Genomic DNA, 14,732 nt, shown 5'->3' with positions numbered 1-14,732 from the left:
AAGTGCATAAGGTGGTGATTTGGAATGTAAAAGGGAGGTGAGGATGATTACTATGCTATTCACAGTGCTTGGATGGGTAATACACTAATGAAAGGTAAAATTACATGACTGGCAATAAAAAAACCTATCTGCATTATGAAATACAATCAGTTCATGAAAGCCATAGGGCAGATATGTAGTTATCCTATTATACATGCATGAGAAAAACAATGAAATGGTCAAAGAAAGAAATACTGTGGCTTATTGATTGTGCTATTTTCAATGCTTTTAGAGTTTATAAAAGAGTAAATGAATCAAATAGCATTCAATTCATAGGTTCTCTGCTCCAGGCCACCAAAGAGTGGGCAACAAGTGGAGAGGAGCCAAATGAGTAATCTTTGGAGGACAATAGAGATGAAAAGCCAATGTAGGGCGTTACTTCAAGGCATCATCCACATTATCTCTCAAGAGACCTCATTAAACATCATCTCATTCCTATTGTGGGTATAGGGAAGAAAAAACACCACCGAAGAAGTGCAAAGTGCATGCTTCAAGAAAAATCAGGAAGAAGAAAATGTATGTATGATGTTCCACTCCATAAAGGAAAATGTTTCATTAGGTATCACATAAAGGAAATAATAAAATTATTTGTGAGCATTACATTCAAAGTTCCCCAAAAAATTTGCAATTTTTAAGAAAAGTATGAGAATTTTAATGAAGCATTGCATGTTCCAAAACTACACCTGAAAAATCCACCAGAACAGAGGGTTAAAACCTAATTAAATATCCAGGTATGCAATGTGTTAAAAGTGCATTTCATTGGACCTTGCCTGTTTCCATATCTTATAAACTGTTCACTTTTGAAGATAAGTATCATCACATGTTGTATCAGTAAAATATCTTTATTAATTCAAAAGTACAATGCTTTGCAACACCATAAATGAAAACAACGCATTCACACAAGAAATTCTGTGTGAACAGCATGTATTGCTAATATAGAATGTTGTTAAACATGCATGATTTTTGCACAAAATTTCATTGTGCACAACAGAATGCAACTCCAAAATGTGCACAAACAAAATTTCACTTATTAACCAACAATTAACATTTTTCATCATGGATAACTCATCATCAATGTTTATTTCATTTTTTAAGTACTACATGTAAACTGGAGGAAACAGAAGATCTGAAAGCCCAGAACTTTAAGCAAAGCATTTTAAAATAGACTCCCAAAGAAGGGTATCACACATTCCAACAGACTAGTTTCAGTCAAGACATTTCATCTATTTATCTCGGCAAATTAACATTTTTTGAAGAAATAACTGTGGGCATATGATGGGGTATTTATTAAAACCACAGTAATTAAATAAAATCAATTATTTTTGCTAAAACATAATGGTACCTTTATGATTATGAGGAACATAATAATGAAGAAAATATTTAAGTATTTCTCCTAATTAATTCAGAGGAAACACACATTTTACTTTCACAAGCATTAGCGCATTATTTGGCTTCTGAAGTAGTTTTATAAAATACAGACACTCCAATTTCCGTGCAAAAGCCTTTTCTAGAATGTGTACTTTCATAACTATGTGAGTATAGATGGCAAGAACTGAGGAAAACTATATAATGTCCATCAATACTCAATCAGGACTCAATGCATTAGTGTTCTCACAATTAATTAATTTAGTGTTTGAATTGAAACAATAAAAACCCTTTTTGAGTAAAATGTGGCAAAAATATCCCATGATTAAACTCAATGAAGATCATTATATAGTAACAGTAGCACCAAAGAGTATTTTATAACATGTACGAGATTTATTTTACACCTTGAGATGGTACTAATGACATGGATATGAATTTTTTAAGACATCACAACCTTTAAATGGAAGAAATTTTAAAAATGAAAGGTTAACTTGGACACAAGCATTTACAAGTGCAGGTACAAGATGAAGATAGCCTGCATCTGCTGGAATTTTCTGATCAGTAGAGAATGAAACTCATACTTCTCAGAAACAAATTTAGAACTTTCAAGAACTGAAATTGTTTTTTTATGATTAATAAATCATAAAGTGTAATAAAAACCAACAAATTCAAATATGACCCGGTAGCTTTTCTTCATGGAAAAGCATTTATGGAATGCAAAAGCTAATTTTTTAAATTAAATTAATGCTGATGCAGGCCTTCAAGATCACCTTTACATAAAAAAAACTGCAAAAGGCACAAATGTTGCCATGAAAATGTTTGATACTTGAATCATCCCATTTCCACAAAAAATTTTCCAACATTTAACACAGAGAGTCTAAATCAACATGGGTTAAAAGTAAATCCTTAGTAAAACAGTTAAGTTTTCACACAACCATATAATTAACCTCTGCATAATGCAGACGGCTACATTACTATATAACACTTAGTTAAATTGCGAAAGGGATACATATACAAAAATAAATGACATTAACATGGACAAAAGGAAATGTTTGATAGAAAACATACTAACTTGAAGTACTTTGTACTTAGTGTGTTGATAACAGGACATAAGCCACAGACAATTGAGGATAAAAAGAATAATAGCATTTAAATTTCCTGTAACTTTCTTATCAATAATTGTTACATTTAAAATTAAACTATTTATGTACAAAAACATTATTGATGTTACATATATTCAAACACATGCACCTTCGTAGCCCATGGAGGGAGGATACACACCAATAGCCTGCAAGCAAATGGATGCAGCATGAGCTTTTGCTTGCTTTTTGTTTGGACTTGGAGCTGGTGGCAAATACTCAACCCCATTTACTATGGCCTGAAATATAAAAATAATTTAAAATTAATCAAAGGGCGATTACTCATTCACAATACTTCAGATACAAATTCTTCAATTGCATATACTTTCTTAAAGTCAAATAAATCTCATTTTGAATTGATTTGAAATTTTGTCTGATTACAGAATTTAAATGAAATTAATCGTAGATTAACTACTCTTGACACTTGACTACTTATATAAAATTACAGAAGGATGTACTCTATACTGCGACAATAATTACTCATTTCATAGTACACCAATATAGAATATCACAGAATTAACAGAAGATATGCATGGGTCCAACTGAAGTTTTTGCAGGAATTTTATAAGCACTGATGGCTTGCTGGGGAAGTTTATGTACATAATCAGACTTAGTCTACGAGGGCTATCCAAAAAGTAACCTCTGTTATGCTATAAAAAATACACTGGAATAGATAAAGAAAATTTATCATTTTCATCTACAAACAACATATCTCTACTGTTTTTACACATATTCGCCGGACAGATTTAAACATTCCATAAATCTCTGAACTAATTTTCAACTTCCTTCAGCATAAAATTCTGCAGCCTGAGATCGCAGCCAACCGATGATGGTATCTTGAAGCTCCTCATCGAGACCAGCACAAAACATGTAGCAGCCTAACTTTTCAGTCTTGTTTCCATGCAACAGAGTTGTAGAAATCTGTGAACAACTTTCTAAAGATTTCAGATATCGCAAAACACAGATTTTCATGAACTTTTTGTCAAATTTCTGGTGAAGTTCATTGTTCACCAAAGACGGGCAGCCAATTCCGTCATCATCATGGACATTTGTGTTCACTCTCAAAGGAACAACAGCACTGACGCATAACTCTTGTCACTCATCACATTCGGTCCGTACAGAGCACAAATTTCCCGATGAATGTCAACTGCTTTAAAGTTTATTGCCATTGCAAACCTTATCACTAAATGCATTTTAAATTTGGCGGGATTTCCAATTGTATTGTTCATTTTGACTCGCTACTGTAAACAAACGACTAGCGGCACGGCCTTCCGAACACTGCAGAGCGAAAAGTACTGCCCTGGTGTGCGTGTTAATGCAGCAAACATTCGGCTCCCCCCATTACTTCTCTTGCTCTCTGGATTTTTGCATTAGCCCATGTCAAATTTAACCATTTTCTTTAACCACACATGTAAGAAGGAATTAAACCTTATGTTTGAGGAATTAATCATCACTTATCACAAATTCCACAATTTTCCCATGAAAACTTCAGCATTGATACATTAAGTCAACAGTGGTATAAGAAATTACCTTGAACAAAAAGCTTTTTTTGTGATCTGGTCCACTTTCAAACACTAGCTGGAAATGCGGAACTTTCCACCTTCTTTTTGAGCAAATTTCAACAAGAACAGACACTGGATGCTTCCCTGTTGTGAAACAAAATTAAAATAATTATTATATCATATTAATGAGAACAATTTCAAATGCAGTTTTCTAATGGTAATCAAGATGACAAATAAAATATGGACTTTTACACACAAGTAAGTATTTAACCATTTTGTATTAATTGAAGGTTTTTTCTCTTCCAAAAAAATGCAAATATTTTTCACAAAAAATTATTCCTCTGCACTCATTCAAATAAATTTAATTTGGTATTCCGAATTGAAGATTTAAATTTCTTTTAATTGAAACAACATAGGACCACATAATTCCAAATTACTTAATGACTATTACCATGAATACAAATCAAAGCCAAATTTAATGATAAATGCCAATTTAAAATAGTTGAATTTTTTCACAAAATCTTTCAAATCCCGATGAACTGGTCTTATATCCTTTTAGCTCTTGAATTCTCTCTTCACTCTTGAGATGCCATATTTTTTTCTCCCTTTTACTGTCAGGAGAACTCAAAATAATAGGTATGCGCTTTGGAAGTTTCAAAAGCACATGGAAAAAACCGACCATCAATCATAAACTAATGTGTCACAACTATATAACCTGTGGAATTTTAATATAGATGAATTTGATATGAAATGCCAGAGGTTCTCCATGCACCTCTGGAAATTCATAATTCACAATATTACTCGAGAAATGGTGAATTACTTAAATTTAGTGTTCATCTACATCCAAAGAAACTTGCAAGCAAAATGTATTATTTGGCAAAATAAAACCATGCAACTATCTTGTGACCTATTAAGAAACCAGCTGCACTACATGGCTGGACTCTGTTCAGATTTAGCAGGCATCCAGATAAACTAGGTCTGGGTTAGCGAGGGTTTACTGCATTAATTTTAGAATTCCATAGTGTGAAATTTGTTTAGTTCATAATAGCTAAAGTGTACGACAAATCTTCACTTTTCAGGTAAAAATTTAAAATAGCTTTGGCATGCATAAAACTGGCATTTAATTTTTATTGTGCTTCAAAATTAAAGTTATTTTGCAGTGTGCACTTTTCTCAGATTGTTATAGCTATATTTTTATGGCATGTTGATTAAATGGAATGCACATTACTATGTTTAATACTGTCAGAAGACAACCACTTGGTTAGAGTGACAATTCAAGGTAATGAGGTTTTTTTTAAAAAGAATAGTCTTGTTCAAGAGGGAATATTGAACAATACATAATTAATTATACAAATTTTTAAAAGTAACATTTGATTAGCATAATGTTCATAGAGCAGCATAGAACTTACCAAATGAATGGCGAGAATGTGAACGTGCTATATGACCACGACGATGTACATTAGTGTGGCGGTGTAATTCTTCTTGAGATACCAAACCTGCAAATAGAGATTATTTCAACATCATTATTACATTGGTATTTTCATAAGTGGCGTCAAGCCAAATGCAAGCAAGTGACTTGCTTGAGTTTTCTTTTACACAGTCATATCTGCTTTAAAATTATGACTACAAATGGTGGGATGAAGGGTTTCATGATCTCAAGCACTGGATATTCCCTTCTTACATAAATTATTAGCAGGGGGGGTATGAACTTCAATGTGGCTACCCTCTCATTTGTTCCATCTTATTGATATAAACTGTAATTTTTTTTAAGTAACTTACATTAAACCATACAAATATATATTTTTCACATTAAAAAACTAGCTCATAAACATCAATCCCCAGTTTGCTACAAGGGTAGGCTGAAAGATAATGCACACATGCTTGTACAGCGTGAACAAAACCAAAGAGCAAGGTCAGGCAAAAAGTACATTTAAATACAATTCTTAAGTTTCAAAATCTTATTTTTATTTTCCAGCATAATCACCACTAAGGCTAAAACATTTCTCCTATCGTGTAACAAGTTTTTTCATTCCATCACTGAAATACTCTTCCGACTTTTCTTGAATCCAGGACTTGGCAGCTGCCTTCACCTCATGGTCCGAGGTGTAATGATTGAGGTGTCTCTTGAGTTAAAGAAAAAATTAAAATCGCAAGGTGCAAAATTGGGGGAATAAGGAGGGTGTGGAATCAGTTCAAATTTCAGGTTTTGCAGAGCCTCTCCAGTTGTGCGCGAGGTGTGTGGACAAGCATTGTCATGTTGCAAGATTATTAGTGCTAGGCTGCCTTTAACGCGACAAACTTCTTCCTTGGATATTCCAATATGGTTTGCAACATGCTTCTGAGTAATTTTCCGGTCATTTTGAATCAAATCTATGACGAGTTTGCTATGTTTATCGTCTGTGGCAGTGATCAGACATCCACTGTATGTTTCATCAACAATTATGGCTCTTCCAGGCTCACAACCACGAAATTTTACCACCCATTTATTTACAGTAGACCTATCAACAGCATAATCACCATAAACAGCCTTTAAACAACGATGAATCTCAGTAGGAGTCACTTTTTCAGCAGTTAAATATTCGATAACAGCACGCTGTTTAACTCACATTGACATAGCACTAGAACATACCTCTGTACTTCCACTTCTCGAAATACACTGGATGAACGCAAGGACTTCACACTTGCACATATGCATTGAGGGAGAGTGTTACTTTCACGTATCACCTGGAACACCTCTGAAGGTCATTTGGTTCGCGCTCTACAAGCATGTGTGCATTACTTTTCAGCCTACCCTCGTAGTTTACCATAGTTAGGAATACAGTCAACAAAATAAAGTCTTATTTACAGTCTATAATTGTACAGGATAAATATAATGTAAAAAGCAGGTGATGCAAAAAAGACACTAGATGTAATTTATCAGTTTTATACACAAAAAAGATCCTCTGCCTATTGTTGCATTTAAATCAGTTGTTCCTAATGATTTAATACTGTCTCATGCGGAACTCTGCTTCCCTGCGGTCATCCCATATTGCTTAACAATACGGCACTACCTCATTCCTATCTCTCCCTTTGCCCACCACTGCATTTTGTCTTCCATAATTATAAAATTTTTCCTCCCAGGGACACCTTCAATTATTCCTCTGATTGACTGCAAATCCTATTTCTTCCCCTCCATGATTACTTGTTGGCATATAGACCTGAATAATGACCAGGTTTGTTGATTCAGTTTTTACATCAGCTAACAATTCTATCACTTGCCTGCATTATGTTTACTATTCTTCTTTCTAACTTTTCCCTCAATATTATTGCCACTCCTCACTGGCTTTCTTCCTCTCCACTGTGTATTACTCAATTACTATCACCCCAGTAATTCCTGATATCCTTCTCAATCTAATCTTGCACAGCCCTAAAATATCTACATTTACTCTCTCTACCTCTCGAATTATATTTCTTAATTTCCTTGCCCTTAACATGGTCCCAACATTCTAAGTACCTATTCTAACTGGTATAGTTCTCATCTGTATCTTCTGTGCTGTTGCTATTAATTTTGTTAAGCAAATATTTCATGCGATGACAACCGTGGAAGCCTTGCCTCTTCCACTACTAGGCACGGCACATGGCCCAGTAGGTTCAGTTCCATAGTTAGATGGAATCATGATCATATCTTTGTCCATCACTATCCTGTGAGATAACTGAGATAATTTATTGAGGTGGTTTTGTGTGGTCTTCCTTGATAATGTTTTTAATGTGAGACCATAATGAATGATGCACTGCACTGGGGTCAGATACCTTTTCAGCCACCTTACTGAAGAACAGATGCTGTATGAACTACCTTCCAACTGGCTCTTACCCTTTGACCAATCTGGCTGGACTGACCCTACATGGAGAAATTATCATTTCTCCCATTAGCAAAGCTCTAGGGGTCATCAGAACACACAATCCTATGCCAAGGTTAAAGTCTATGAGGGGTAACAAGTGCACTGATACTTATTACCGTATTTTCTGGCCATAAGACTACCAATGCATAAGATGCAATGTGGGCAAAAACACCTTTCAGCTGCCCTGTTTCCATGTTCAGAAGCATAATTCAAGACTCCAAGTTGCCTCTCTTTAGATTTCATGAGGTTATTCTGATTGTAACTTTTTATGTAACATTTAGTTTCTATTATAAAAGCTGATATGCACACTAAATTGACAGGAACATATTGCACATTGAACAACACTATTATACTACTTACAGTTCAGTGACTCCAAGTTTACCATAAGAGATACAATGCTTGAGCAAAGGGGCAACATCCCCACAAGTCAAATGCACATAAATTTTTCAGCAGCCCCAAATGTAATATGAAACATATATCATGCATGCTAAGTTGCATAAATTTAAGATTTATTTGGGATTTTTTAGGAAGTACTGCCAAGGAATTATTAAATCTCTATTGCTTCCTACTGGCTCAAAGCAGAGTGATTATCAAGATTTGTAATAAAGACAACCATTTTCTATGTTTGATGAGGAAAAAAATACTTAAAATTAAGTATTTTTCCCAGCAAATTGGCTTGCGACTAATAGAACGAAGAGATACCTGCACAACCTAGGCCCATAAGATGCAAGCTGGTTTCAGAGCACATTTTGGAGTAAAAAAAGTGCATATTATGGGTAGGGAAATACAGTACATAAACTTGCAAAAATACGACAGGACTAGATTCTCAGTGGTTATGGTGATAGAAAATGTCTCTTACTGTATCATGAAATATCACATTGAAATATAAATAAAACAATATTTTTACAAATATAAAAAGTTTTATAAATGACATAAGAAACATCTCCTTTCTAAATACAAATTTACTAATCATCTGTGTATGATTCATACATACCTCTTTTATCAGTCTTGACATCCAGTCTAAGTGGCTCCAATACACCTTCCTTATTCTTCCCTAAGCCTTCACCTGGTCTCCACCCCATTTTTTGTAGCAATAACATTCCCATTCCTCCAGTTAATGGAGTGGCACATTTCAACTGATCCTGTACCCAAAAATATTTACACTATATTAAAAACCCATAACACAAATGGGAAAGGTATTATCATGAGTAAAACAATATATATGGCGGATATCGCAAAAACCTACTTTTCTACAAGTCTGGTAACAGTTCAATGATGATTGCTTATAGAGATCTTTTGAAATTTATATTCTGTGACTGAAGGTGCTTCCAAATATTATAAGCATAATTGCAATGCATGCAAATTCTGAACACATTCTGCTTAGTTCCAAAGGGTTGGGTAAAACTAAATGGGTGCCCATAAAATAGCAAAACCATCGAAGAAAGAAATTTTTCCTAGAAATTGTATTTTAACTGGAAGTATGAGTAGTACTTAGGACTTACTTTATTTAAATTCTTCTCGGTTTTGCTGTCTATTCAGAAGTAACAGCAAAACGTCAACTTAATGATTATTCTAATTAATTTCCAGGAAAAAATACTTAAGTATGTACGCAACCATCTAAGTCTGTACTACACATTATACAGAGTCCCATGAATTCTGAAAATAAAAACGTTGCAAGTTCCTATGATTTTTATTTAAAACGACTAGTTTCATCATACAGTTGACATCATTACATCATTGACTTGACAATGTCAACAGTTCGACAGAACCGGTTGTTTTAAATCAAAATCAATGTAACTAACAAAGTTTTACTTTTCACAATTAATGGTGAAGTTACAAGTTGAGTCGAAATCCACTGAATTCATAGAGTCCCATGTTTAATAATAAAACAAATATCGATCATTGACTATGCACTATCACATTCTTTTCTGTTTTCATTTTCTGCAGCTTTGTGTCATGACAAATTTTCTAGCCTACAAGTATGTCACCAAAATGGGGAAAATGCTCAAAGATTTTATTTCAAAAATATATATACTACATTCAATGCATTTACAGAATGGCAAAAAAAAATATCAAACATTTTTTGAACAATGGGATGAGTTATACTCCACAACATTATTTTCAGTCACAGATGGTAAAAAAGTAATCTATTATCATTAAGATGCTTTCGGTGAAAGTTAAAGAACACTGAATTCTACCCAAATTTTCATTGTAAAATTCATACATATTCAGTTTTAACATCTTTCTGAATATTTTAACTTTAGAATTTTTTTACTACCCAAGCATAAATGTATCATTTACACCGCTCATATTGTGTATGGATGGTTGCAAGAGACGAGTGAACCTATTAGAACAAAGCATGGCAACTAAACATGCAAGCATTTGTTTACAAATCTTTTGTAGTAATCTTTAACTCCTCACCCAGAAAACTTTATCATTAATGCAATTCATTAACTTTCATTTACAAATTTGATATGCTATGCCTTATTTTAAAAATAAACCAGCTGTTTCTTCCCCAGGTACATTTACTTTACTAATTGCTGAATATTTTTAATTAACTATGGATTAATTTGAGATTTAGTACTTTTAATGACACAGCATTTTGTCCGCTTTCACTTGACTACGTGATCATTTGGCAATTTATCAGTAGTTAGGATTGGAGTAGAGGTGATTTGTGAGGAGAAACTGATGAGGTAGGTTATTTCTGTTGGGCTGTTTGGGAGAGGAAGCGTGCACAAACAGAGGGAGAGGCACAACAGATAATGAATGCGTATAGAGGGGGTATGCAGTACATTAGTATCTAACCAAATAAATGTGGTGGATGTGAGCAGAAGTGGAGAAAACCTAGGCATGGAGAAAACAAGGAACTTGCCATCCTAGAGTTAAGATATTAAATTTGAAGTTAATATTCCTCCCACCAAACACTTCGGCACACTTGCAACAGCTAGAATAAGGGTCAGTCTTTCAAATTTCAATATCACAAGCGAGTTTCAGATCAATGGCTAAGAGAAATAACAAAGATGGGTTCATCTCCAAACTGATGACATTGGTGAATTTTATTGATACTGCTTCATGGGCTAAATCATCTTGAAATAAATTGCGCCAGATGACAACACTAAGGTGCTCAGAAAGATATGGAAGAGCAAACAGCTCAGAAGAGGCTCTAGAAGCACTGTTGATGCTGAGCAATAACAAAGAGGAAGTTATAACACTTGTAAAATTCCTCCATGCTCCACGATGTTAAAGAGGAAATGAACGACATTGAATGTTTTGATGATTAGGAGACCCAGCAGAAATAAGACTGTTATGATACGCAACACCCTTTGTTTAGCTATCTAAATGATTTTTAATCGCTAAAAAAATAACTGACTCTTCAAAGTTACAAATTTCTGGTGACCAGAACTAGAATTTTCAACTAACATATGCGGAGAGTCTCTAATAGTAACCATTTTAATAGTCATAAATTTAAATCTCCATGGAAAAATTAGAAGATGAATAAAATCATGCAATAAAGCCAATAATTTTAGACATTTTCATTGTAATGTTGAAGATAATTTGCAGAAAGTTTTGGCAGAAAATGTTTATTTGGAAGGAAAATCTGAGATAACATGTTCATTATTTTTAGCAGCATTAAATACTATAGCCAAGACACTTAGAAAAATTCCACAGAATTTAGCCATGGATCCAGAAAGTAGGAAGGCTGTCGAGAAAGTAACCTCTGTTTTCATGTAACGTGAGAAGTAGTGGAGGGAGTCGAATGGTTGTGGATTTGATGCACACAGTATGTCAGTACGCCTCAAGCTGCAATGGTTGAAATATCGTGCCACTTGTCGTTTGTTTACAATAGCAAGTCAAAATGAACAATATAATAGAAATTCCTGCCAAATGTGAAGCCCTTTCAGTAATAAGAGTTTTACTTATAAAAAAACTTTAAAGCTGTCGACATTCATCAGGGAATTTGTACTCTGTACAGACCAAATGTGATGAGTGACAGAGTTGTGGGTCAGTGTTGTTGTGAACAAGTGTTTGCAAGTGAACACAAATGTCCATGATGATGACAGAAGTGGTCGCCCATCTAGAGTGAAAAATGAACTGTGTCAGAAAATTGATGAAAGTAACCATGATAACTGGCATTTTACGATATCAGAAATATTTAGAAAGTTTTCCACAGATTTCTATGACACTATTGCATGGAAACATGACTGAAAAGTTAGGCTACCACAATTTTTGTGCTTGTCTTGATGAGGAACTTCAAGATTCCATCATTGGTTAGCTGTGATCAGAGGCAGCAGAATTTTATGCTCATGGATCATAAACTATTTCAAAGATGTGAAAAATGTTAAAATCTATTTGGCACACCTGTACAAAAATAGTAAAGATATGTGGTTTTGAGATGAAAATAATAAATTTTCTGTACCTATTTTAGTGTATTTTTATAGCGTGACAGAGGTTACTTCCTGGACAGCCCTCCAAAAAATTGAGATGATTCCCCATTCATGCTAAATGAAGGCCTGTATAATCTCTGCTAGATGTAGCATCTTTTTTGTGGATTAGTTAAACAGTTAGCAGAAAAAACAAAGGAGATGCTCAAAAGTTTAATATGTTCCGGCAGAGAGCATTAAAATATTACTACTGAGTTCTTATTCAAAGTTAGTATAATCATGCTGTTGCTTCATTATTCAGTCCAAAAATCTTCACATCAATTCAGTGGCTACCATAGCTAGTGTCCCATTTTCACAATGTTTAGCTATGCCCATTTTGTACAAGTTTTACTGTATTTAGTTTTAAACACAATGGCGTGAAACTTTATCATATAACATATTCTGTGTTTGATATTTCAAAAAGATTAAAATATTAAGGTAAATAGGATTGGGCAAACCTTTACTGCTCTTTTAATTATGTATTCTCTCAATTCGGCTGTAAATCATAGTTCTTTTAAAATAATGCATAAATACATATGCAAGCATTCCATTCACAATACAAACACATACACTGAGAAAGTTATATCACTGTTTAATAACTTTTTAAATTTTAACTTCCTTTCATACTGTTCTATTCATTTTCTTTCCTTCACACAGCCACAATCTAAATTTTGGTTTCCATCCTTTCACCTATTAACCTACGCATACCCTTACCCTTAAATACATGTCAATCATGCCGCCACATATTGAAAAGCATTTCTCACGAGTAATTCTTTCAGCTCTAACCAATAGCATTTCTTTAATTATGGTGCAGTGATGTGGTTCAAAACATTACATGCATAAGCATCATTAATACCTTAATCGCTATAGACATTAAAAATACGCTGAACCAGAGAATGATGATCACCCAATATAATATGGAAGCACATTTTCTTATCATGCAAATTTCAATTCAATTCAACATGACAACTTTCATAGCAACAAAAATGAAATTTGAAAGACTAATGGAGGAGCAAAACAACATAATTAAACCATAAAAATCGTCAATTGTTAAATGCATAAATCTGATTTCTTACGGGCCAACGAGGAACAAATGAACTGTTACTGGACTAAGTACATATTAGACTCAGAAAATCAAGGATTAGTTTCAAACGACAAGATCAATTTAAATTTATAATGCAGCATAATGTTTCATTAGGCGAAATATGGAATTTCATTAACATTTAATGACTTAGACCATTCACCAAAATATGAAGATTAATGTACACCTGAAAATTGTCCAAGCCCAAAACTTGTTTAGGTGATTTGATTCTTGAGAAACTTAATTTCAAGAGACATTGAATTTCACACTGAGCTTTAATTGAATAACAAAACATTCATTTGCTTACCTCATTATACCACCCATCTTTAAATTATTTAAAAGTTAAAAAAAAAAAAAAATGAAAGAACCCAGCATACACTTCTATTTGCCACACCTCAAAAACTCTTCGTCTTTGCTAATTGATATGCAATGAAAGAGTTTGACAACTATGAACATTTATGCAATATTCAAATAATTTCACATATAAAAACTGTCTAATAAGGTATAAAAATATTATCCAGCTGAGTACGTTAAATTACACTACCATTGGATGGATAATTATAATTATTAAACAAGAACTTTGAATCAACTTCATTTTTCAGAAAATCATTCATTACTCGAGCTATGAAATCCGCAAATCAAGTACTCACCTATAAATTATCTAATAATTTCAGCATCCATGCTCAAATCTTTATCAACCATATATTACTCACAACACATGGGAATGATCCTTCAGCTCCAAGTCCTCAATCCACAGGTAATCCACCCTGGCCACCCACGTCCAATAGCACTCCATCGCTTGTGCTGAGTGATTCTGAAAGCCTGCAACAAATTCTCAGGTGCTCTCCTGATTTCACAGTCCCCCAGTTTGAATACTAATTACCTTTTCATGCCTTTGGTTTTGTTAGTGAGTTTGGTATGAATAACTAAAAAAATTAACTCCCTAAAACTTTGACGTAAAAGAATTGTAATATTACAACTCAGTAAAAAAATGCATTTTTTTACACACAACATGGACTGACTGATCCTTCAAAAAATCATTACATATTTATTTTTTGGCAAGTATTACTGCTCTGATTAAAAGGCTGTGGCCATTAGCACAACAGACTTTTCACAGAATTACATGCAAATGATGGCAGATAGGAGGAAGAGATTAACAACGAATTGATGTTTAATATGGCATGAACAAAAATGGCAGTGAGGTCATATTAAACTTAAAATGAAACAGAATATACTGAAGGAGTACATTGTTGAGGCATTAGCTGCCTTTCATCAGAAAAATTTAGTTACATCCATGTCAAATGCAA

General features: G+C 33.8%; 1 protein-coding gene across 3 annotated transcripts in view; it reads right to left on the bottom strand.

Annotated features, from left to right (window-relative positions):
* Nucleotides 1-906: 906 nt before the first annotated feature.
* Nucleotides 907-14,732, bottom strand: part of LOC139692468 (uro-adherence factor A-like) — a 53,644-nt gene continuing 39,818 nt past the window's right edge. Inside the window, exons 11-14 of one of the 3 annotated variants that reach the window (XM_071590687.1) lie at nt 8,918-9,065; nt 5,455-5,541; nt 4,074-4,189; nt 907-2,782 (exon numbers count right to left, since the gene is read on the bottom strand). In XM_071590687.1, coding sequence (XP_071446788.1) covers nt 2,642-2,782; nt 4,074-4,189; nt 5,455-5,541; nt 8,918-9,065 — 492 coding nt within the window. In that variant the 3' untranslated portion in view covers nt 907-2,641. Of the gene's footprint in view, nt 2,783-4,073; nt 4,190-5,454; nt 5,542-8,917; nt 9,066-14,138; nt 14,273-14,732 lie in introns of those variants that run through there. The other 2 variants (XM_071590694.1, XM_071590702.1) reach the window with 2 other exon arrangements.

The sequence above is a fragment of the Hetaerina americana genome, unplaced genomic scaffold (genome assembly GCF_022747635.1).
Source record: "Hetaerina americana unplaced genomic scaffold, ioHetAmer1.1.p SCAF_1, whole genome shotgun sequence".
Lineage (NCBI taxonomy): Eukaryota > Metazoa > Arthropoda > Insecta > Odonata > Calopterygidae > Hetaerina > Hetaerina americana.
The sequence above is the reverse complement of the archived record's forward strand: the minus strand, read 5'-3'. Positions and strand labels throughout refer to the sequence as shown.